The 26,637-nt window shown below is 38.0% G+C and overlaps 1 protein-coding gene across 9 annotated transcripts in view; it reads right to left on the reverse strand.

Moving 5' to 3' along the window:
• pcdh15b (protocadherin-related 15b) overlaps nucleotides 1-26,027 on the reverse strand; it is a 315,473-nt gene extending 289,446 nt beyond the window's left edge. For 6 of the 9 annotated variants that reach the window (XM_062055676.1, XM_062055677.1, XM_062055675.1 and 3 more), the window contains exons 1-4: nucleotides 25,582-26,027; nucleotides 25,349-25,461; nucleotides 14,112-14,190; nucleotides 1,412-1,574 (exon numbers count right to left, since the gene is read on the reverse strand). In XM_062055676.1, the coding sequence (XP_061911660.1) occupies nucleotides 1,412-1,553 (142 nt within the window). In that variant the 5' untranslated portion in view covers nucleotides 1,554-1,574; nucleotides 14,112-14,190; nucleotides 25,349-25,461; nucleotides 25,582-26,027. The remainder of the gene's footprint in view (nucleotides 1-1,411; nucleotides 1,575-14,111; nucleotides 14,191-25,348; nucleotides 25,462-25,581) is intronic. The other 3 variants (XM_062055672.1, XM_062055671.1, XM_062055670.1) reach the window with 3 other exon arrangements.
• Between the last annotated feature and the right edge of the window lie 610 nt (nucleotides 26,028-26,637).

Consider the following 26,637-nt stretch of genomic DNA (forward strand, 5'->3'; position numbering starts at 1 on the left):
GATGGTGGCTAAGAAAGGTCACAACTAATACAAACGCGAAAATAAATTATCATAAAGCAACATCACAACAACTTTCAGCTACAGCTGGATTGCAAAAGCTACAACAAATACAAATGCCACAACACAATAATATAAAGCCGCAACACAAATTTAAACCACAAAGTATGTGACGGACACAACGAAAGTGACAGCGGCGCAAGTTTTGCCAACAGACCAGACTGAGGCGGAAGGATAAAATCAGTGTAATGAACATAGTATATTAGTATTATTGAAAAAGTAAAAGAAATATTCATAACTGAAAAAGTGGTCACACTTCACTTACTATTCAAACTTCTTTCCTTACACCGTTTTCAACTTTCCACCTCAGCTATTGTGGTCCATCGCCAAAACTTGTCCGCTTTCACTTCCAATGAGTCTTTATATTGTCATGTTTTGGCTTATAGTTGTTGTGTTATGGTTTTATGTTGTTGTGTAGTGGCGTTTGCATTTGCCGTGACTTTTCCCAGCAACCATTGATGTGTACTAAAATAAGAGTAGTAGCAGGTCAAAGCACTGCTCATTTAACCGGAAAATATTTGTTTTCACTTAATTTCTCAGGTAAACCTACTGTTCATTCAACCTGGTTGCACTTTAATTTTGATATTAATATTGTATTATTTTTATGTTGACAAACAAAAGCAACAAATAAATCTACTGTTAAAATGGTGCTTACTGTACTTTCAATGAAAATGTATTGGATGTTGACAATGAGAGCAGAAAAGGTTTCCTCTTGTTAATTCAACCTAAAGTGTTGGTTGCTCTTTATTCAAATAAGATGTTATTGCATTGGCCATTAATTGTTGTTTGCTTGCCTGTATGGCTGTACGGTATACTGGTATTAATGAAGTACTGCAGTACCAATGAATTGAAATGTAATCTTTAATCTTTAAAACAGTACAATACTGTCTTTGAAAAATACCGGCAACAAGTTTAAAGTGGTTTCAGTGGCACGGCGCGGCGAATGCATCCAGGCTAAGTTAAGTTATGATCAAGAACATGGGGAATATTGACGAAAATGATGAAAGTCTGCAGCAACAAATGTAAAGTGGACCAACTTCTGACATTCTATGGTGATTTTCCAATGTAAAAAGACCATTTTTGTCTGAGTGTTGGAAAATTGTGAGCCTCTGAAGGTGTGTTGCATTCATGTTAATGGTTGCGACTGATCTAACCAATGCTTACTGACCCTGCAGTTACAATTGTATCCTGGATTAGTATCATTCCAATGTCAACAAACGTAGCTTGCCGCTGACATATATAATACCTTGGCATGCAAACAGGGGTTTGTTGTGAAAACAGGAAGGCGTCCAACACACATTTAAAGAGAGAATATAATGACCACAGAAGGACCAGAAGGAGAGCCCATATTTACCATCAGTGTCTTGGCCCAGGCAAGTTGATAGCAGCAGTGGGAGTAGCAGATAAAGAACTCCTATTCCCGTTTTCTCAGGCCGTTTGACCCTGCTTTGTGAGAGCGGCCCCATTAAGCGAATCCCTGCCGCCATTTTCACCATCGTCCTCCGCCGAGTGCCCAGCTGTGTGGAGACGAGGACGAGACACATAAACACAAAGTCATTGTTCGTGCGTAACATTGTATAAAAACATCTGTTGGTTTTTATTCGAGATACGGCGCTTTTTTCTTCTGGCTCCACCAGCTTGTGCTTTGACCCAAGGTGAACATGCATCATGACGACAGCTGCTTTTAAAAGAGTTTGATGGGGCCTAAACCCTCAGTATGTTCAAGAATCCCTTGCAATGTCCATACACTATGAACTAAACCAAAATCTGCATCATTACTAATCAATGGGTTTGCAGGCGCTTACATACAACAAACCTTGAACGCTTGATTATAGGTAGAATAGTTCAAAGTGGCAAAATGTTGAGCTAAAAAAACTGTAAAATCCTACTTTTTATTATCATATCTTACTATTACATTCCCTCTATATTTCCTTATTACGCCGCCTCGCCTTCTACATGCACTCCAACTATAATTGGAATATTTTCAACAGTTAAGAGGCGAAATAAAAATTGGCGGCGCTGCGCCGTCGTGTCAACAGATCCCGATGACAAGTGCGGCCAAATTATTTAAGCAATTTGTGGGATTGTCTTGCATTTGCGCAAGTCCAAGTAGCATTATTTTCCCAAAAACGTAAACGGTCTAATATTGCACCAGCCATAAAAGACACAATCGGGCGAAATGTGTCAGGGCTGTAAATTTGGTCAAAGAAAATAAATCTGTGAGAAACTAAAAATATACTTCAACACACGGGGCCCAACAAGTTTATAAATGTTTGAACATAGCTACTCTGCTATGTTAATGAAAGAAAACAATAATCAAAATTCTACTAGTATTTTTTGGGGTTCCTCAGAGTTCCATTTTGGGATTTATTTCTAATCTATATCAATGATTTAGAAAATGTTCGTAAGGATGTACTTCCGGTTATGTTTGCAGATGACGTCCGTCTTAATATCACATTCTAATCTTGATTGCTTGACAAGAGAAGAAAATTAAGAAATGTCTATAGTTTCTGAATATTAAGGGGAAAAAAAACTATGAATTTTAGTATGAAAACAAAGGCTATAATAAAGAAGACGAAAACATATTAAATGATGAAAATTAGCCTGGTGCCTCAAGCCAAATTTAGGAGTTTTGTTGATGAAAAATGAACAACATACTGTGCTGAAATCTATGTGGCAAGATGATGAAATCAATAGGTATTTTGGGTAAAGTTATTTATTTTAATAATTGTTCTGCATGGTTTCTCTCCAGGTACTCCGGCTTCCTCCCTGGGGATAGGCTGGCAACACTAAATTGTCACTTGTGTGTGGATGTGAGTGTGAATGTTGTCTGTCTGTGTTGGTCCTGCGATGAGTTGCTGACTTGTCCAGGGTGTAGGCTGCCTTCAACCCGAGTGCAGCTGTGATAGGCTCCAGCATCCAAAATGGATGGATGTATGGGTTCTTGTATGTTGACATTATATTATAGTTTAATATATCCACATATACTGTAATGTATTGCAACATTATTTGGGGTGCTATTTGTAAATCATACCCTTATAAAAATGTCATAACTTAAATTATTAGTAAAAAAAATTATTGAGAGTAATGGTTTTTTTTCCAACAGACTGCAGTCCATTTATAGAATACATTTTATTGCGAACATATACTGTATATCTGTCTTTTTTTATAAGTATGTACATCTACTAACCTACCAATAGTTTTCCATATTTTATTTTTTTTACATATATTCCCCTGATATACATTATGAATGTCCACTAATCAATGTACACTTACCCTTTCTTTTGAATAAACTACCATCAGCCATTCGGCTGTAATTTATTTATTTAAAAAAAAAACAATCAAAGGTTATGTTGGTCTATGAACTATGAGGTGGATGTTTTATTGTATTATATATGAATTGTCTATTCGTGTTGCAGTGATAATTGGGACGTCTTGGGAGAGGTGGCTTTACAAGACCTTAAGGCAGGGGTCCCCAAACTTTTTGACTCGGGGGCCGCATTGGGTTAAAAAAATTTGGCTGGGGGCCGGGCTATATATATATATATATATATATATATATATATATATACACACATTGTCTTTATATTCCAGCGAGTTAATCCGTTTTGTCATTTAACATCAATTAACATTGATGTTCATCAACATTTAACATTGTCATGTTATCGATGGGAAAATTCATTTTTAGACAATATGATTTGCCTGAGCGGATAGGAGACACCGAGAGTAACAAGCGGTATAAAATGGATTAGAAAGGAAAAAAAAAAAAAAAAAAAAAAAATTAAAACACTTTTTTTTTTTTACTTGGGAATTTCTGTGGGCCGGATTTTGGATGCTGGGTGGCTGGATCCGGCCCGCGGGCTGTAGTTTGGGGACCCTGCCTTAAGGTCTGCTTAACTGTTCTTGCACATGTTTTCCTAATATTGCATATTGAGATCGGTAGGTTAGAGTTCAAATCCCAGCCGAGTCATACCAAAGACTATAAAAATGGGACCCATAACCTCCCTGCTTGGCACTCCGCAACAAAGGGTTGGAGTTGGGGGTTAAATCACCAAAATGATTCCCGGGCGCGGCGCCGCTGCTGCCCACTGCTCCCCAAGGGGATGGGACAAATGCAGAGGACAAATTTCACCACATCTAGTGTGTGTGTGACAATCATTGGTACTTTAATCTTTAATCTTTAATAGTTTCCGTGTGTGTGTGTGCAAAATATTAAAATGGAAGAAAATATATTTTTTTAAACGAAAATAATCGGACAGTAAAATCACACCAGAAGCAGATCAAACTCAATGACAGAGAGAACTGGAGAGCATTAATATTGCAGCATATCAGACATATTATACGCTCAGTGATTAGGCAACAAGGCATCAAATTGCCAGAAGGGGTAAATATTTGTTAGTTTCCCCCCACAAGATTATTGCTTTGTTTAATTCTCCCGCCTATAAAACATTAAAATGGAATGCAAGAATGAAATATTGAAACGTTTGGAGCGCAGTCAGGTGACTTGAGGACAGTTCCATCACATTTCCAATGTGTTTGTTCCACTTAAGAGGACTTAGCATGTCATGCTGCGGGTATGCTTTGTTAAATTCTAAATTGTCTTTTCTCTAACTAAGGTCCTTAAATAATTTAAATCCCCATCATGTCACTCTCTATTATCTGAAAATGACTTTAAACGATAAATTCCAATTCATTTTTTTCTTCAGTTTAAGACGTGGGGGCTCTGAGGTTTAGAGTTTGATAGCCAATAGGCTAACCAAGCATGATGTAGCATCTAAATGTGAGAGTAAGGTTAGCAATAGGTGCAATAGGACCACCTATTGGTGAGGCTGGTCATCCTGCCGGTGATGTTGCCTGTGTGTGTGTGTGTGTGTGTGTGTGTGTGTGTGTGTGTGTGTGTGTGTGTGTGTGTGTGTGTGTGTGTGTGTGTGTGTGGCGGAAACAGCAGAGTGCCAAGAGAGATGGATCAAAGTGAAAGGCAAGGTGGAAAGAGAGCAAAGGGCCCAACGAAGAAGACAGAGAGGTTGTGTGATTATTTATACTGAAAAAGACAGACATGGTGAAATGTCTAAACAACCTCGTGCCAACATATCTCTCCGACCTCCTTCAGCTTTACTTCCCCACCCGATCCCTAAGATCAGCCGATCAGCTGCTACTAACGGTCCCTGACACAAGGCTGAAGCTTAGAGGTGACAGAGCTTTCGCCGCTGCTGCTCCAAAGCTCTGGAACGACCTACCTCTGAGTGTTAGACAAGCCTCCTCTCTTCCTGTTTTTAAATCTCTCTTAAAAACATGCTTTTATTCCATGGCTTTTAACACTGAGTGATATCCATCCTGCAATGGCGCCCCATAATAGACCTGCTGTGAACCTGTTTTTATGTTTTATTTATTTTATTTATTTATTTTTTATCGTGTTCTGTTTGTGTTGTGTTGTGTTTGCTCGGTACTCGTATTATCTTTTAACCTGCCCATTGTACAGCAGTTTGGCTACCCCTGTGGTAAATTTTAAATGTGCTTTATAAATAAAGTTGATTTGATTTGATTTGAAATGTTTTCACTGTCAGAGCTTGGTCTTTCACAAGAGCACTAGATCTATGTTTCAACACATTACCACAGATCATCCTGCATATTTAAGAACAACAAACAAGCAGAAACAAAGTAAAAGTATGTTGTGGTAATTAATGCCGTCTTGTATGATTTGTTACAAATGTTTTATTCAAACACAAGGGGGCCATGTGAGGACATGTTAACATCTACAGTTTGTGTTGTAATACTAATGAGTTGTTTGTCCAAGAATTAGTCAAATTGTTAAAGGGGAACTGCACTTTTTTGGAAATGTTGTCTATCATTCACAATCCTCATGTAAGACAAGAACACATGTTTGTTTTTTTATGCATTCAAAATTGTAAATAAATGCGATCAAAAGTCTGCTAACAATGGAGTTAATGGGAGTTTCTCTAGTCTGACTATACATTTCTTAAAAAACATCCAAACACCTCCATTAAGGTTTTATATACATGATGTAAGCATATATGTAATTTAATAACAGGCATGTTTATAATAAGATGTAATATGTATGCATTTTGATTATCTTAAGCATATGCGACGCATAATTAAAAAACCGCATCACAACATTATTTTTTTTCCAACATTACAAAATTACTACTCACTGCAGACAGCTGTCACTAGAATGCCAATTGATATATTATTGTTATATTCCCATTTAGATGAAAAACCTGGGGTGAAACCAAGTGTCTTTTTGTCTCTTTCTCGCCATTTCCGGGTATAAATTGGCTGGCAAAGTTCAGTAACTTGTTGGGTTACATCCTCATCCTTCTATCAAGGTGAGAAGTGTTATTTATGATCTACAATAAACTTCCAAGAACTCTGAGGCCAGAAAGCAGCTCACCAGCCAATGATGTCAACATAGTTACACAAGCTGGTGTTTACGCCGATGCTATAAATAGTTTGTCTGCGTTAGCGCTTATAATAACAATACCAGTAGTACTTGGTTAATATTCAAGTCATGAAATGTAAATGGAGTATTGTTGGTGGTTTTTGAATGGTTATTTATTGGGTTTTATGGGCAGAATAGAGTGTGGATCCCTTTCAAATACATTGTCAAATAGTCTTTTTGTTTAGTTTATTATTTATTACCTGGTTTAACACAGTTTAACTTTTATTTATTTTTATTCAGAACCAGCTTTATTGGCCGAGTAAGTTTAACACACAATACATTTGACTTGATAGGCTGTGCTCTCTTTTTTCAATCCAAGAAGCACAATACATAGTGACGCTCCCATGGTAAAAGTGCAATTTCAATGTTATGTGCATTTAGAAGAAGAAATAATAAAAAGGTAATCAGAAAAATCTATTCTTTCAACTATTTTCCCTAAAAGACACATTGAGGCTAGAAGGTGTGTTTTATTCGCATACTCCAGAGTACACATGCTGAGGCGGACATGGACAAACTCAGCTCATTAGCATTAGACCTACTGAGACAAACGGCATGTTTTTAGTCAGGCCTACTAAAAGCAGTTTTTAAACTGTCTCAATTCCAGCATCAGAGCTGGATTTTGGACAACACATTTCCTTAACATTATTATGGCACTCTGAGATTAAAATTGTTGAAAAATACTATAGGTCAGCTTTAAATCAATAAAAAAGGCAATACTTTGTTGCAACTAAAACATAAGAAATCCCTGATTACTACATCAATCCATGACATCCAAACCTTATTTAACACCCAGTGTGAACTCTTTCGCCATAGGCGTTCCTAGCCGTTATCGTCATGTAACCACGTGGCTAACCATGACGGATCGCCCCGCCACCAGCGGACCAAGCTCGATCAGTCAGATAACCCGCCATCTTTCTGCCCCTCATTACTTCCACAATGGCATAATTGCGTGGACGACAATACATCTCACATATTTCATTCTGTGCGCTTGACTTTTCCCCATAATGTCATCCCCAGTTTTAATTCGATAGGCCTCCTCGCCTGTAAAAAGACTAACAATGATTAAGTTTGTTGCTGTCGGCTGTCATATTTGAAACAGAGATGGAGTGATTCTATGTATGTGGGTGTCCATTGAGTGAAACTATCCTTTCAATTAGGTTTACCCTTAGCAACGCTAACACCTGTAGCAGGAATACAGCACTACAGTGTAGTGGCAGTGCATTCTCAACACTGTAAACTTTGACCAAATTAAGCCAAACTCCCGCTTAACTAATACAGTAGTTGGATGAACCAATTCCCTGCCTCGCCATGCAGGCCTTGACACAGTGCCCTGAATCAGGCGGCGCAGGCTTCCATGCACCTTTCTGCTGCCAGCGCCACTTAAAGGCCTACTGAAATGATTTTTTTTTATTTAAACGGGGATAGCAGATCTATTCTATGTGTCATACTTGATCATTTCGCAATACTGCCATATCTTTGCTGAAAGGATTTAGTAGAGAACAACAACGATAAAGATCGCAACTTTTGGTATCTGACAAAAAAAAGCCTTGCCCCTACTGGAAGTAGCGTGACGTAGTCAGTTGAACATTTCCGCAAATTGCCCTATTGTTTACAGTGATGGCGGCCAGAAGTGAGAGCGATTCGGACCGAGAAAGCGACGATTTCCCCATTAATTTGAGCGAGGATGAAAGATTTGTGGATGAGGAAAGTGCAAGTGAAGGACTAGTGGGGAGTGGAAGCGATTCAGATAGGGAAGATGCTGTGAGAGGCGGGTGGGACCTGATATTCAGCTGGGAATGACTACAACAGTAAATAAACACAATACATACATATACTCTATTAGCCACAACACAACCAGGCTTATATTTAATATGCCACAAATTAATTCCACATAAACACCTAGGTGTTTGTTATGCTAGCTCCTAGCTCCCGTCCATATAACCCGCCAATACAATTCAAACACCTGCACAACACACACAATCACTCAGCCCAAAGGACCGTTCACCTAACCCAAGGTTCATAAAGCTTATATATTTACCCAAAGTTACGTACGTGACACGCACGTACGGGCAAGCGATCAAATGTTTGGAAGCGCAGCTGCGCACTCACGGTACCGCGTCTGCGTCTGTGTATCCAAATCAAAGTAATCCTGGTAAGAGTCTGTGTTGTCCCAGTTCTCTACAGGCGTCTGTGTATCGAAGTCAAAGTCCTCCTGGTAAGAGTCTCTGTTGTCGGAGTTCTTCGATCTTGACTGCATCTTTCGGGAATGTAAACAAGGAAACACCGGCTGTGTTGTGTTGCTGACTTCCCTCGCAAAATACTCTGCTTCGCACCGACAACTTTCTTCTTTGCTTGCTCAGCTTCTTTCTCTATAATGCAATGAACAAATTGCAACAGATTCACCAACACAGATGTCCAGAATACTGTGGAATAATGAGATAAAAACAGAGCTATTTTGTATTGGCTTCAATGGGGTACAGATACTTCTGTTTCACTGGCTACGTCACACGCATACGTCATCATCCAAAGGCGTTTTCAACCGGAAGTTTAGCGGGAAATTTAAAATTGCACTTTATAAGTTAACCCGGCCTTATTGGCATGTGTTGCAATGTTAAGATTTCATCATTGATATATAAACTATCAGACTGCGTGGTCGGTAGTAGTGGGTTTCAGTAGGCCTTTAAATGCTGAGCTTGACTGCTAATCCTAAAATTAGCAAGGGCCGGAATCAGCATGCACATTTCCTAAATAGTAGAACATATATGCCACATAATATGAAAAGATGAGATACCACATTTCCTAAATAGAGCAACAAAGTGTGCATGGTGCTAAGGTTATGCCACATTTAGTTGAGAAAATATATTTGCAAAATAGTAAACAATTAAAAATAGTAGAATATAGTTTTAATTGATTTTAAGACAATGACACATTACATTAGGTAGAAATACTATAATTGCCAAGTGCCATATTTTTCGGACTATAAATCGCACCAGATTATAAGGCGCACTGCCGATGAACGGGTCTATTCAGGTCTATTTTAATACACAAGGATTGATTATAAGGCGCATTAAAAGGGGTCACATTCCTACATTTAAAACACTTTGCATTATATTGCGAAACAAAGTTGCAGGGCAATGGTAACACCATACCATACTACCTTTAAAAGTTTAGGTGAGTATTTCCTATGTAGGGGAACAAAGTTTGCAGCTATTGCATGGAGGTTAGACCACACTAAATTACGTTAAAGTTAAAGTACCAACGATAGTCACACACACACACACTGGGTGTGGTGAAATTATCCTCTGCATTTGACCCATTCCCATGTCCACCCCCTGGGAGGTGAGGGGAGCAGTGAGCAGCATCAGTGGCCGCGCTCGGGAATCATTTGGTGAATTAACTCCCAATTCTATCCCTTGATGCTGAGTGCCATGCAGGGAGGCAATGGGTCCCATTTTTATAGTTTTTGGTATGACTCGGCTGGGGTTTGAACTCACGACCTTCCTGTCTAAGACATATTGCTGCACGGCACTTAAACTATGCCACTATAAATTAAGATACCGTATTTGTCAAGTAATTAAATGTAGTTGACAATTGTGGCACGGTGGTAAGATTATACCACATTACATTAAAAGTACAGATATTGCGAATTATTTGAATGTAGTTGAATGTACTTTACATTTGTGGCACTGTGGTCAGACCGTCACCATACCACATTATATCAAAAATTTTAGTGGAACTAAGTTTGCAGTAGTTGAACATGCCACAATGAAATTGAGTTGAAATACCCAATTTGCTAATTAGTGCAACACATTGTACAGTTATGGCACTGTGGTAAAACATATTGTTGCACAACACTTAGGCTGTGCCAAATTAAACCAAGTTGAGTATTTGCCAAGTAGTTGAGCTTAGTTCACAGTTGAGGCACCGAGGTCAGACAATACCTCATTACATTAAAAGTAGAGATTCTATTTTTTTTGTTTTTAAATAGGGAAACCTAATTCACAGGTGTTGCACGGTGGTAAAACCCTGCCTAATTTCCCCATGTAGGGGAATAAAGTATACCGTGGTTAGATCATACCAGATTACATTGAGTTGATGTATATGTATTTCCTGCAGTAAGATTATGCCACATTACAGTAAAAGTTGAGATACAAATTTCCAAATAAGTGCAAAATGGATACAGAAGGCCATGAAGATTTGCATTTTGTTTGGAACATATAAAAGATGTGATTTTTTTTAGGCCTCGTTTACACTAAGCCGGATAAGGTTATCCAGGGTAAATCACACCTAACCTTATCCGTGTCCTCACACACAACAATGCCACCGTTTAAGACCCCCGCCCCCCTCCGTCCGCCGGCGCAATGCGACCTAGTACGCATGCGTGAATAAAAAACAAGCAAAAAAAAATTAATTAATTAATTTAGTCATCGATTCGTTGGATCTTTGCTATGCGCATGCGCAGAGGCTTTTTTTTTTTTTTAAATAAAAAAAAAACAAACATTTTTTTTGTTTTTAATAAACCTTTATTTATAAACTGCAACATTTACAAATAGCTGAGATACAATAATCAAAATAAGTATGGTGCCAGTATGCTGTTTTTTTTCCAATAAAATACTGGATATGATAGAAATGTAGTTTGTCTCTTTTATCCGATTATTAATCGATTAATCGAAGTAATAATCGACAGATTAATCGATTATCATATATATATATATATATATATATATATATATATATATATATATATATATATATATATATATATATATATATATATATATATATATATATATAAATAAATGAACTTGCAAGCGTACTTCTTCTTCTTACTCGTCGTCGCCATGTCTCTACTTCGTTCTTCTGCTTCGACTCTGTTATGTTTTTGGACATTACTACTTGCCGTAGTTTTGAAGCAATGCATGATGGGAATCCGGATGTTGTGCGTCAGTGTATTAACGTGCCGGCTGGAATAAACACGCGCTGAGAAATAGCTCCGTGCCTGCCTACTTTATGGGTTATAGATAAACCTATGGATAACGGAGACATATATAGTAGTCTCCTTTTCAGGTGAGAGAGGACGTTAAAGGCAGTGCCTTTAAGGCACGCCTCCAATATTGTTGTCCGGGTGGAAATCGGGAGAAATTCGGGAGAATGGTTGCCCCGGGAGATTTTCGGGAGGGGCACTGAAATTCGTGAGTCTCCAGGGAAAATCGGGAGGGTTGGCAAGCATGCCCTATTGTAGTGAATCACACCTGAGCCATCATAAATTAATCAAATCTTTAATCGACATGAGAAAGTAGACAATGCGATAAAGAACATTTTATAACAATTAATCTAGACAGAATACCCAAAGTATTGTTGTTGGGGGTTGACTCCGCCGTGGGGGTATTATTTCGTGAGATATGGCATCAGGGGATAAGCTGGGTAACCCAAAATTAAAAAAGGGTCTAGTTCTCAGGAGTTGTTTGTCTAAAGAAAATGCAGCAGAATGGGAAGAAAATGTAACAAAGCATTTGAAGAACAGTATTTATAAGACTGAATAAAAGCTTTCCATAGTAAGATAGAGGCAACAATAAACATGTCAAATATTTCCCAGACAACAAAGAGAACAACAAGTGAATCATCCCTCTGACTCACAACAACTTTGTCGAATTTGTGGGCATACAAAGAGCAACAAAGAACACTTGGCCTCATCTAAACGTGTCAAGACTGACAGCTCGGTCAAATATTGATGACATTGGGGAGCGAGGAGAAAAGCAAGGAAAGAGATTGCAAGCTAATAATTGATGACAGTGTGAAAATAATTGGCTGCACGGTCGCCTTTTTCACCAATAAGTGGCGGTTTACCATCGGGGAGAAATCTATGAGATGGAGGTGAAGAGCTGGAGTTCTTACTGCACTGCAGAGAACGAATCTTGTGTTCTTATCTCATAAAACAACACAGGAGCAAAACCTATAGTCTACTACTATACCAGGTGCTGCTTTTTTGAGTAATGTACATTTAACTGCTTGGAATGAGGACCAGTCTGTAACACTCACACATAGGACATGTAAGAACAATGGTAGAGTTGCAAAATTAGTATACATAAACCGCAATGACATTAAATATAAGAGGAACCCTCTTTATTGAAAACCAATTTCTTGCCCAATCTTTGAGACAGATTTTCTGCAGGTCTCTGCTGTGTGTGAGTTACAGGATTCACGTGTATAACTCTAGATCCCAGATATAATACCATTGTTTCAGGCTTTTTTTCCTCAGAGGAAAATGCTGTATATTTGGGTCAATGTGGTAGTTTTTTTGCAGCAGATACTCGCGTTTATTTCAATTGCCATCTCTCATATGTTGGACCCATGATTCATGTCAATCTACTTGGTGCAACAGCTCTCCAAGGTATGAACACTCCTTTTTTAACTCAGTGCAGACTAATGATGCAGATGTTAACTTTTGCAAAGGAAAATATACAGGGGGATTTCATAAGTATTTTCTCAAATTAAGTGATTCCATATTGTTTTCTCTCAGCTTGATCCAAAAATTAAACTGTTAATTATTACCACAATGTATTTTCTTTCATGTATTATATAGTGTTTCTTAAAGCCAAAATGTTGCCTTTTTAAAAGACTATAGTTTTGTGTCTGTTATGTGTTTTTCTTCTATAAAATAAACAACTTAATGAACATCCCCAAGTCTGGTGATTCCATCATTTTGAGGGGGTGTATACAACTACTTATTATATTTCCATTTAAAACAACTCTGAGCAGTCTCCATATATTTAAAGGAGAACTGCCCTTTTTTGGAATTATGCCTATTGTTCACAGTCCCTATGTAAGACAAGGCACATAGTGGTAGTTGTTATGCATTCAAATGCGTAATATACTGTACAGCAGGGCTATTCAACTACATATTGAAGATAGGCACAGTTTCAGGAGCCCAAGGACTCACGGGGCATTTTCGTCAGAAAATACCTACCAGGTTATAGTCCTTTGAGACTGTGTTTATTTAATCGCAAAATAAACACATCAGCTTTCACACTGTACTGTCAATAAATTCATTATTATGCCGTCGCTACTTATTTCCAGCGTGTGCGGCTAGATAGATAGTTAACAGTATGAAGAAACAGAAGCTCCAGAAGTTTTTTGGAGGATTGGTGTTTCTTATTTTGAATTATTTTCCTTCTTCAGTTGTACTTCTTTACACTTCTTTAATTTAGATTTGTAAGACTGAAAATAGAATCATAAAATAAATATTATTAAAAAGTATAATGTCCTTTGTGTATTTTGAATAAATAACGTCCATTGTGTATTTCACATACATCCAATTGAAAGTTTAGTGTTCACACAATACAACTACAGATATTTACACATATAGAAATTAAACATTCACATCAAACATGAATGTGGCTCACCAAAATGAAACCTAAGGTGTAGCTTTATCGCCCTCTACTGGTCAAATTTAGTGCTACATGTATTAAACAAGCTTTGATCGCCAGAGTTATTCTCAGGGCAAAAACCAACACAATAACGAATACAAAAGATATCAAGAAGCCAGCAAATTCAATACAAAATTAACTAAATATCTTTAAGCACAATATCTACTTACAAAGATCTGACGACGTTTTGTGATGAATCTTACACGTGTGGATTTCTACCGTTGTTGCTGCTTGTCTTGAACACTGTGTCTGCACATAAAAGGTCCGACAAGAAACAATGAATTAAGCACTTAAACGGGGCAGAACATTCATACTTTGTTGTCCAGACGTTGTTAAAAGTCTGATTTTCTCAATTTATTTGCTTCATTGTGACACAAATGCCTCACAGTTGCCCCCTGCGGGGTGGCGGGAGTACTGCATACATGAGTAACCCAATTTTGAATTGTTTTATCAAGCCTATTTGTGTGATGTGCATGGGCCAAATGAAAAGCTTAGGCGAACTGGACGTGGCCTGCGGGCTGCCAATTGAATAGACCTGCTGTACAGAAAGTATGAGGTGCCTAACAATGAAGCTGATGGGAGTTAAGCTTGATATCCCCGTATTTTTAGGCCGAATGGCGATACATTATATATACTAGTATCTTAAACAAAACATGCAAAGGTTAATGTCGCCGAAGCGTTTTACGGCTAGATGACCAGCTTTGAGAGTACTCAGATTATTTTTTGTTGTAAGTAGTAGCGTAACGTGTTGCTTATTCGTACAACGTAATGAGTAAGCCGTTACTATGTCAAAGCAGTTTTCGTTAATTTTGTTCAATAACGTTAGGTTCATAGCATCACGCTTGTGCGCGGAGATAGATGGCGCTTCAACCCGCTAACTGCAGTTTGAAACTACTCTCCAGCCACCCAGCTGTTATATTAGGTTAGTCCGCATGGCTACAAGCAGAGGCACTTTCAAGCTGAGGAGTAGCTACAACGTTAAAAAAATATAAGGTTCTGGATCATCATTTGTCCCAAAATAGTGGTCGTTTGCTCCCATGAAGTCTGCTATGATTAGTGGTAGTAATTGTTGTTAAATGAAGTAGTGAATGTTGTGATGAGTCTGTGAAATTGATACGTTGCCCAATACTTTATTTTTTTTTTTTTGGTCCTGTCCAGCTACTCAGGCAAATCATATGGTTGATGTAGATGCCCATATTTGCTGTACAGATTTACTTTACAAAAGAGGAGTGTGAGATACTTCTTTTGTTCCCTTATTTGAATTTCACTTTATTAAATGTATTTATATTAATGTTTGGCACAGCCAGACCAGAGCAGCAGGGGGAAAGAAAGAGAAAAAAGGAAGACGGATGGGGAAATTGAGGGGACAAGAGGGTAATAAGACAGAGAGACAACAACAGAACAGCATCAGCAAATACGATATGTACAAATATGATACGAAAAGTGTTAGCAAAGGAAGAGTTAGTGAAGTAAATATTAATAACACAGATTATTGCACTACAAATGGAGCAATACATATACCAAAATATATGATAATGAATAATAATAATTACCTCATCAACAATACAATTGTTGAAATGCAACAATACATATATGTAATGATAACTTGAATTACAAAAGAAAGCAGATAAATGGAGGGTAAGAAAGAGAAGCGAACTGTGTTAACCTTGCAGATTGTTATAGTAACAATAGGTTAAGCTTTGTCAGTGTGCCGTGTTTTACCCAGTTTCCCCTAGAGGAACAACGTTAATATATGTTTGATGAAACGTGATTATAGGCACGAGTGTATGTATGCATATGTGTTTGTATATGTACAGTATGTGTATATGTATGTTTGTACAGTGAATGTGTGTGTGGATGTATGTACCGTGAGGGTGTATGTATGAACTGTATTTGTGTATGTATGTGGGAGCGTAGGTACCTATGCATGTGGGTAAGTACCAATGTGTGCGCGTATGTATGTATTAAGGAATGAATATACGTGTGTGTATATGCCGCCCTATGCTTAAAGCGACCAAACTACGTAAATATTACATGTTATTACAGTGTTTCCCATAAACTTCCAAGATACCTGTGGCGGTGGGGGCGTGGCTATGGGCGTGGTCACCATGACATCATCGAGTAATTTGCATAATTTGCTACAATGATATGATTTTCTCTAAAAAGGCTCAAAAAATGTATACTTACTAATTAATAATAACAGTTTTGTTTTAAACGTCCATCCATCCATTTTACAACGTAATTACAACACTTTATGTACATATTTACACTACCGTTCAAGTTTGGGGTCACATTGAAATGTCCTTATTTTTGAAGGAAAAGCACTGTACTTTTCAATGAAGATAACTTTAAACTAGTCTTAACTTTAAAGAAATACTCTATACATTGCTAATGTGGTAAATGACTATTCTAGCTACAAATGTCTGGTTTTTGGTGCAATATCTACATAGGTGTATAGAGGCCCATTTCCAGCAACTATCACTCCAGTGTTCTAATGGTACAATGTGTTTGCTCATTGGCTCAGAAGGCTAATTGATGATTAGAAAACCCTTGTGCAATCATGTTCACACATCTGAAAACAGTTTAGCTCGTTACAGAAGCTACAAAACTGACCTTCCTTTGAGCAGATTGAGTTTCTGGAGCATCACATTTGTGGGGTCAATTAAACGCTCAAAATGGCCAGAAAAAGAGAACTTTCATCTGAAACTCGACAGTCTATTCTTGTTCTTAGAAATGAAGGCTATTCCACAAAATTGTTTGGGTGACCCCAAACTTTTGAACGGTAGTGTATATACAGATTTGAACAATAAGTTATTCACTGAAATATATTTATTAATTGTGGTTCTTACAAAAAATATATCTTATAAAAATATAAAAGCTAAATTGTCTCTTAAAGCTCTGCCCCTTTAATTAGTGCATACTAAATATTTTAACTTTAGCCTACTACTACAACCATATTATTTACCAGCAACATAAAGTGAAACAGAGGCAGAGGTGTCCTGCCACAGTCAGTAACAAATAAACAGAAATCAGTAGTGGTGGTAGATAGACACAGAGCTTCATCAAACATCTGATCCACTGAACAAAGAGCTCCAAAAATCTTGATCCTACACTTCTCTTTTGTAAAGTAAATCTGGACAGCCGATATGGGCATCTACATCAACTACAGTATATGATTTGCCTGAGAAGCTGGACAGGACAAAAAAAAATAATTAAAAAATCTATTTGTGGCGGCCTTAATTATTTCGTGGCGGGCCGCCACAAATAAATGAATGTGTGGGAAACACTGTATTATGAAGGTGCCTGTTTCTACATTACATATACATATATTACAGCGTGTATATAAAACGATGGAGATTTTTGGATGTTCATAGGTGGAATAGCGCTAACCCAGCAGGCAAAAAATATTAAAACAACATTAAGAACTTGCTGAATTATGTCCTGACATTGAGCAACTCAAACTTCACGTTGAAATCTCACCAAAAGCCTCCACTGATGGAAATGGTTTATCAATGAGACTGTTAAAAACATCTCCACGGCTCTAGTGCCAGCACTGACATACATCTGTAATTTATCATTTTCAAATGGTGTTTTTCCTGATAATGAATGAAGAATGAAGAAGGCGAAAGTGCTCCCTCTGTACAAAAGCGTGACAAACATTTGTTTTCAAATTACCGTCCGATTTCATTACTACCCCAATGCTCTAAAATCTTAGAGAGGCTTTTCCAGACCAGATTACAAAAATTAATTGATAAACACAGACGGTTGTGTGATAGCCAATATGGTTTTAGGAAAAAACATTTCACAGGAATGGCTTTAACTGACACCGTATAATTAATCAAAGATGCACTAGACAAACTCTATGCTATCGGCATTTTTATTGACCTAAAAAAAGCCTTTGACACATTAGACCACTGTATTCTAATTGACAAACTGCAGACATATGGAGTTAGAGAGACCTCTTTAAAATGGATAAAAAGTTCTCTCGAACAGAACGCAATTTGTACAGATGGGAAATAACATCAACAGACCGAGTTGATATGTTATATGTTGTAAAACTTTTCACATTATATATCAATGATATAGTCAAAGTATCTGACGTCTTAAAATTAGTGTTGTCCGTGGACGACACCAACATCCTCTGTTCTGGAAAATATTTAATTTAATTAGTAAACACAGTGAACAGTGAATTGTCAAAAATTCATTAGTGGTTTTTAATAAATAAACTATCACAAGATCTCTCAAAAACAAACTTTAACCTCTTTGGGAGAAGGGGACTGGAAAAAAAACATACACATAGAAGTTAGCGGGACGTCTATAAACGGAGTAAACGAACACAAGGTCTTGGGGGTTAAGATAGACGCTCTACTGATTTGGAAACCACTTGTGAAAGCAGTACAGTCTAAATTGGCTAAGGGTGTCTCCATTTTGTGGAAAATGCAAAAATTACTAAATCAAAATGAACTTAAAACGATTTACTTAGCTCTTTTATTGCCGCATTTACAGTATTGCACTGAAGTTTGGGGGCACACCATGGACAGTATTGAACCGCTATTTAAGCTCCAGAAAAAGGCAATTAGAATTATACCAATGATCTGTTCATAATGAGTAATTGTCTTTAACTACATGATATAATCCAATACAGTAGCCTTCAAGTTATGTTTATGGCCTCAAAAAGGGCTCTACCTGCAAATATACAGAGTCTGTTTTCACTCAGAGATCTAAACTGTGAGACACAGGTGCAAAATAACTCACTGTGGAATAAAGGACATAACACATCAGACAAGACTTCAGAAGACGAAAGATACCCAGGCAAGATGGAGCTAATCTCATGGTCACTCAAGGCTATTATATCCATATTGGTGTATGTATACTGACTTGTCATTATCATCCATTATCATGTTATACTTGTTCTGAATTTGTCATTTATACATCAAATCTGCTGTTGAAACTTGGACTATATAACCAACATATATAACCAACATATAAGATGATTGTAAATTAGGGGTGGGACATGCATAGGCATTCTTGCTTTTTTCCTGTATCCTTTTTCAGTGGGTGCCGTTGCATGTCCGTCAAATTACAAAGAGTGATACTGTATGTCGGTCTGCCGGAATAAATAAATGCATTCATTCATTCAGTCATTCATTAAAACAACATTCTTTTTGACGACGTTTAATCAATGTTGGGTTGCGATGTTGATTTGACCATTGAAATTGTCATTTCCCAACCAATATTCTACAACACAAATACAACGATGCAACAACATGCTTTTTGACAACGTTTATTCAATATCAAGTCGTGATGTTGATTTGACCATTGAAATGTGGTAATTTCTCAACCAACAACGTGGATCCAGCGTTGGACGTTAACATTGTCTCAATTTGGAAATACAACTATTTTGCAAGTCAGTTTTAAATTACATGTATGTATAATCAATGTATTGTGCCTGCTGGTAACACTACTATTGACTCCATTGTTAGCTGAGTTTTCCATCCATCCATTGTCTACCACTTGTCCCTTTCGGGGTAGCGGGGGGTGCTGGAACCTATCTCAGCTGCATTCGGGCGGAAGGCGGGGTACACCCTGGACAAGTCGCCACCTCATCCCAGGGCCAACACAGATAAACAGACAACATTCACACTCACATTCACACACTAGGGCCAATTTAGTGTTGCCAATCAACCCCGTGTTTCCCACACATTCATTTATTTGTGGCGGCCCGCCACGAAATAATTACGTCCGCCACAAATAAAAAAAATAAAATAAAAAACTTTTTTTTTTTTTTTATTTTTTTTGTCCTGTCCAGCTTCTCAGGCAAATCATATAGTTGATGTAGATGCCCATATAGGCTGTTCAGATCTACTTTACAAAAGAGAAGTGTAGGATACTTCTCTTGTTGCCTTATTTGTATTTGACCAATACTGTTTATTTGTTACTGACTGTGGCAGAACACCTCTGCCTCTGTTTCACTTTATGTTGCTGGTAAATAATATGGTTGTAGTAGTAGGCTAAAGTTAAATTATTTAGTATGCACTAATTAAAGGGGCAGAGCTTTAAGAGACATTTTAGCTTTTATATTTTTTAAGATATATATTTTTGTAAGAACCACAATTAATAAATATATTTCAGTGAATAACTTATTGTTCAAATCTGTATATAAATATAAATAATGATAAATGAGTTATACTTGTATAGCGCTTTTCTACCTTCAAGGTACTCAAAGCGCTTTGACACTATTTCCACATTCATCCATTCACACACACATTCACACACTGATGGCGGGAGCTGCCATGCAAGGCGCTAACCAGCAGCCATCAGGAGCAAGGGTGAAGTGTCTTGCCCAAGGACACAACGGACGTGACTAGGATGGTAGAAGGTGGGGATTAAACACCAGTAACCAGCAACCCTCCGATTGCTAGCACAGCCACTCTACCAACTTCGCCACCCGACCCTATAATATGTACATAAAGTGTTGTAATTATATTGTAAAATGGATGGATGGATGGATGGGTGGACGTTTAAAACAAAACTGTTATTATTAATTAGTAAGTATACATTTTTTGAGCCTTTTTAGAGAAAATCATATCATTGTAGCAAATTATGCAAATTACTCGATGATGTCATCATGACCACGCCCATAGCCCCCCCCCCACCGCCACAGGTATCTTGGCAGTTTATGGGAAACACTGCAACCTATCCTATGTCTTTGGAGGTAGGAGGAAGCCGTAGTACCCGGAGGGAACCCACGCAGTCACGGGGAGAACATGCAAACTCCACACAGAAAGATCCCGAGCACGGGATTGAACTCAGGACCTTCGTATTGTGAGGCACATGCACTAACCCCTGTAACACCGTGCTGAGTTTTGCTCAAATTTATTTAAAATGCATGAAGAAAATAAAAATGTGTGTGCTTGTCTCACATAAGGATTGTGAATGAGACAAAATTCCCCAAAAATGTGCAGTCCAATTCAATTCCATTTCCTTTATTTAAGCAGGTAAAGACTCATTGAGATTCAAATCTCTTTTTCAAGAGCGACCTGACAAAGAAAGCGGCACAAATAAAGTTACAATAATAATTACAACAAGACAATACAACAGAACAACAGCAGTCATACCACAACAGGTCAAAAATAATTTAAACGAATAAGTAATAATCCAATTTAAAAGCAAGTACATTTCCCAAGAGAACTGGTTTCTCGATCTTTTAAAATAGACTTAAACTCCCCCAAAGTGATCAATTCTGGTAGCCTCAGATCTTTCTGAATGTCATTCCATGACCAGGGAGCAGCATAACTGAATGCTTTTTTTTCATAGTTCTGTGTTCGCTCTAGGAACCAATTCTCCTTTAAGGGAAAAAAAAATCTAACCTTACTCTCGCCAGATCCTTGTAGTTCGCTGAGCTCCACACAACGATCTGGGCTCGAGGGCAATGCAAACTCCTTCAAGATAGCAAAAAATAATGACCTAATCAGGATCGCCGGGCGGGATTTCATAGATGTGACATAGCCCCGAAGCGACTTTTTGATTCAAACAACGGCGGCACGCAGCGAGGAGTCGTGTGCTGACATTGATTCTGCTATTGCAACTGTTTTGTCGCATCTATCAAATATTAATTCTTTAAAAGATGAACAGAGAACGGTTTTGAAGGCATTTATTGGTGGCGAGGATGTTTTGGCTCTTCTTGGGACCGGGTTTGGCAAGAGCTTGATGTACCTTATTATGTGCGACAGACACCTTTGCACTCTCTCATTTTCCTGTCCCCGAAGGAGATGACTGTTCAGAACTCGGTTCCTCTTCATTTTTTTGGCATATTTTAAAAGTGGACAGAGTGTCTTCGAGTTTCCCTATCAAGCGAAAGCACCGTAAGCATATTCGACACTGTCTCTCCCGAACGTTCAACAATTTCAAACCAAGTTCTATTAGACGTTCGACTATTCTTTTTTCGTTGGCGACTTTGAAATATTTTTTTGCTGTTCCCAATGAAGCCTTTTATTCGCATATTTTCTTTGCACAAACGACATTGATCGTCTACTGACATTGCTGCGTTGTCTCAGTAAAAGTTCTCTAACTTTTCGCTCTGTCGTTACCCAATATGTCGGCTGTTCTGTTTTAGATTTCCCAGCTTCGCTCTCATCAGCGCCACGGGTCTATTTTGATGTGAGTGGTTGTTATTATGACAATGACAAAGGAATTGATTGATTGATTGATTGATTGAATTAGCACGTCATTCAAGATAACGGACAAGTGGTTTATCCAATCACATACAATTATTTTTTTATAAGGCCCCGCCTTCTGAAATATATCTCCTATTGAGAACTCCCAGATCATGAATTTCCGGAAGAAAAAAACAATATCCAACCACTGTACATCAAGCATGCTATGCGGAAAGGGTCTCTCAATTCCGGTTCCTGGGGATCCAGATCGAGGAAGACCTGTCGTAGAGTGCGAACACCTCAGTGACCATCAAAAAGGCTCAGCAGAGACGTTACTTTCTGAGACTCCTCAAAAAGAACCACCTGTCACAAAAACTGCTTGTGTCCTTCTATCGCTGCTCAATAGAGAGTGTGCTGACATACTGCGTGTGTGTATGGTATGCCAGCTGCACGGCGACAGAGAGAAACGCACTTCAGAGGGTCATAAAAACTGCCATGAAGATCACTGGCTGCTCTCTCCCCTCCCTAGATGAACTGTACAGTGCCAGGTGCCTCAAAAAGGCCCAAAACATCATAAGGGACCCATCTCACTTCGGGCATAAACTTTTTGAACTGCTGCCCTCGGGCAGGAGATACAGGACAATAAAATGCCGGACAAACATATTTAAGAACACTTTTTACCCAAGAGCAATAGTGTCGCTGAACACAAGACAAGAATGACTGTGCATGTGAGCTTTGTGCTTGGTATTTTTATCTATTTATCTATGTTCTTATGTGTTATTATGAATTTGCACTAAATTCGTTTTGCTTACAATTTCCTTGTACAAACCCCGTTTCCATATGAGTTGGGAAATTGTGTTAGATGTAAATATAAACGGAACACAATGATTTGCAAATCATTTTCAACCCATATTCAGTTGAATATGCTACAAAGACAACATATTTGATGTTCAAACTGATAAACTTTTTTTTTTTGCAAATAATCATTAACTTTAGAATTTGATGCCAGCAACACGTGACAAAGAAGTTGGGAAAGGTGGCAATAAATACTGATAAAGTTGAGGAATACTCATCAAACACTTATTTGGAACATCCCACAGGTGAACAGGCAAATTGGGAACAGGTGGGTGCCATGATTGGGTATAAAAGTAGATTCCATGAAATGCTCAGTCATTCACAAACAAGGATGGGGCGAGGGTCACCACTTTGTCAACAAATGCGTGAGCAAATTGTTGAACAGTTAAAGAAAAACCTTTCTCAACCAGCTATTGGAAGGAATTTATGGATTTCACCATCTACGGTCCGTAAAATCATCAAAAGGGTTCAGAGAATCTGGAGAAATCACTGCACGTATGCAGCTAAGCCCGTGACCTTCGATCCCTCAGGCTGTACTGCATCAACAAGCGACATCAATGTGTAAAGGATATCACCACATGGGCTCAGGAACACTTCAGAAACCCACTGTCGGTAACTACAGTTGGTCGCTACATCTGTAAGTGCAAGTTAAAACTCTCCTATGCAAGGCGAAAACCGTTTATCAACAACACCCAGAAACGCCGTCGGCTTTGCTGGACCTGAGCTCATCTAAGATGGACTGATACAAAGTGGAAAAGTGTTCTGTGGTCTGACGAGTCCACATTTCAAAATGTTTTTGGAAACTGTGGACGCCGTGTCCTCCGGACCAAAGAGGGAAAAAAACTGATTGTTATAGGCGCAAAGTTGAAAAGCCAGCATCTATGATGGTATGAGGGTGTATTAGTGCAGAAGACATGGGTAACTTACACATCTGTGAAGGCGCCATTAATGCTGAAAGGTACATACAGGTTTTGGAGCAACATATGTTGCCATCCAAGCAACGTTACCATGGACGCCCCTGCTTATTTCAGCAAGACAATGCCAACCCACGTGTTACATCAACGTGGCTTCATAGTAAAAGAGTGCGGGTACTAGACCTGTCCCCCATTGAAAATGTGTGGCGCATTATGAAGCCTAAAATACCACAACGGAGACCCCGGACTGTTGAACAACTTAAGCTGTACATCAAGCAAGAATGGGAAATAATTCCACCTGAGAAGCTTCAAAAATGTGTCTCCTCAGTTCCCAAACGTTTACTGAGTGTTGTTAAAAGGAAAGGCCATGTAACACAGTGGTAAACATGCCCTTTCCCAACTACTTTGGCACGTGTTGCAGCCATGAAATTGTAAGTTAATTATTATTTGCCAAAAAAAAAAAGTTTATGAGTTTGAACATCAAATATATTGTCTTTGTAGTGCATTCAATTGAATATGGGTTGAAAAGGATTTGCAAATCATTGTATTCCGTTTATATTTACATCTAACACAATTTCCCAACTCACATGGAAACAGGGTTTGTAAAATGTACAATGACAATAAAGATATATTCTATTCTATATCCTTGTGTGGAGTTTAGCTAACTACAAGGATATGGCGAGAGTCAGGTTAAAACAACATCAGCCGTACTGTAAATTTGCGTCAATCCGATATTTTGCGTCTGCATATGTTTTATAAAAACATGTAAGATCATTTCAGTTTAGGGGGAAAATAGATTTTTTTTTCTTAAGCAAAGGGACTTTGTTGTATCACCAAGGTTCATTCGTTTTCCTTACTGTGGCAAGAGCTCACTAGGTTGCCAACAATTTGTTTGCAAAGTTTATAAATAATATATGTGCGCGTAAAGCTATTCCGTGCCTCCGGCGGTCCACTTTTTTCCGACTTTTCCAGGGCATAATAGCGTAGCTGAAAGCAGAGACAGACAGACAGGCAGGAGAAGGGAAGGTGGAATCAGTCTGATGCAGAGAGCTGACCCTGATTAAAAGCCTCGCCTTGGACCACAGATAAGACCAGTGCACAGAGGCCCCATGCGTGTGCACGTTAGTGTGCGTAAAGAAGCAGGTGGATGACTTCTATTGTGTGTGTCACAACGCCACATTCCCTTGTGTAAACATGCTGACCTAGCACAACACCAACAGTCACTTGGAAGTTGGCACTGGCTACTGTAATCTTGCAGACAAACACACCCACAGCCAGAGGCAAGACTTAACACTAACACACTGTTGACGTGTAGCCACACACACACACACACACACACACACACACACACACACACACACACACACACACACACACACACACACACACACACACACACACACACTGTGTGTGTCTCCTGCTTGCAGAGATAAACATTGATGCATCCTCCCACATAAAAACAACAACACAATAACAACTCACCTTTTATTTATTTTCTTACTATCTGGAATGGAAATCCTTGCTGACAAGTCCTTACTACGACAGCACTGTGACAAGCAGTTTTTGAGTCGCACTTTCGCCACAACGACAATGTACTATCCGAACAAACGGGACAAAAAGTGGCTTTGTAAGAATGTCGGCATTTTTTATACAACTACTTTTATCCAAATTGACGTGACGTGGGATTGAAATTAAAGTGTGTAAAGGGTACTTACAAAAGTAGTTGCCAGCACATCCGTTCATCCATTTTTTTAGCATCGAACATAATTCAAATAAAGGAACAAGGAAAAAAAATAAAAATACAAACAAGACAATATAAATGAAGATTAAAGGAATAAACAGTATTTTAAAACCAAATGTGGTGAAAACTTAATGAGGGGAAACACAAAACAACTTTAGCTTAATGAAATGCAGGTGTGGATTTACTTCTTCTTCTTCTATGGAGTTTATTGGCGGTTGGCAAACCAACAAAGGTGCATTACCGCCACCTACTGGACTGGAGTGTGGGACTGTAAATTGGGATTCAAAATAAATACAAATAATAATTAACAAAATAAATAATAAGAAAAATAAAGAAAATAAAAAATAAAATAAAGAAATAAAGAAACAAAACAACTAAATAGGGAACTTAAATCCTCTCCATTAGGCCTGTGTCTATCAGATATGCCATAAAATGCTTGAGCATAAGGTGTGGATTTACATAACAGGAAGTGAGTAACAATCACAGAATAAAACAGGAAATTGAAATATAATTCAATATTAATGATTTAAAAAAACATCCAAAACACAAAAATAATAAATACGATAATTAGTTATGATTATAATTCAAATTAAACTAAAGTTGCTTAAAGTGAATACGAAAATGACAAAAACAAAAAGCATAATTAAAGGCAGGTGTGGATTTACATAACAGGAAGTGAGTAACAATCACAGAATGAAACAGGAAATTGAAATATAAATTCGATTTTAATGATAAAAAAAACAAAAAACATCTGAAACTCAAAAATTATAAACATGAATTAATGTTAATCACGATAGTTAGTTATGATTATAATCCAAATTAAACAGAAGTTGCTAAAAGTGAATACGGAAATGACAAAAAAATGTAGCCTAACAGCGAGCTAACAAGAAGTATACACATTCTGAGACAACAGTTACAAAATAAAACCGGAAGTCGAATACCAAATATATTGTTTGATGATGATAAGGTTAATAATCGTAAAAACATTACATTCTGATAAGTTCTGTTTTTAAATGGTGTAAAATTGGTA

The sequence above is a fragment of the Entelurus aequoreus genome, linkage group LG08 (genome assembly GCF_033978785.1).
Source record: "Entelurus aequoreus isolate RoL-2023_Sb linkage group LG08, RoL_Eaeq_v1.1, whole genome shotgun sequence".
In the NCBI taxonomy this organism is placed as follows: Eukaryota; Metazoa; Chordata; class Actinopteri; order Syngnathiformes; family Syngnathidae; genus Entelurus; species Entelurus aequoreus.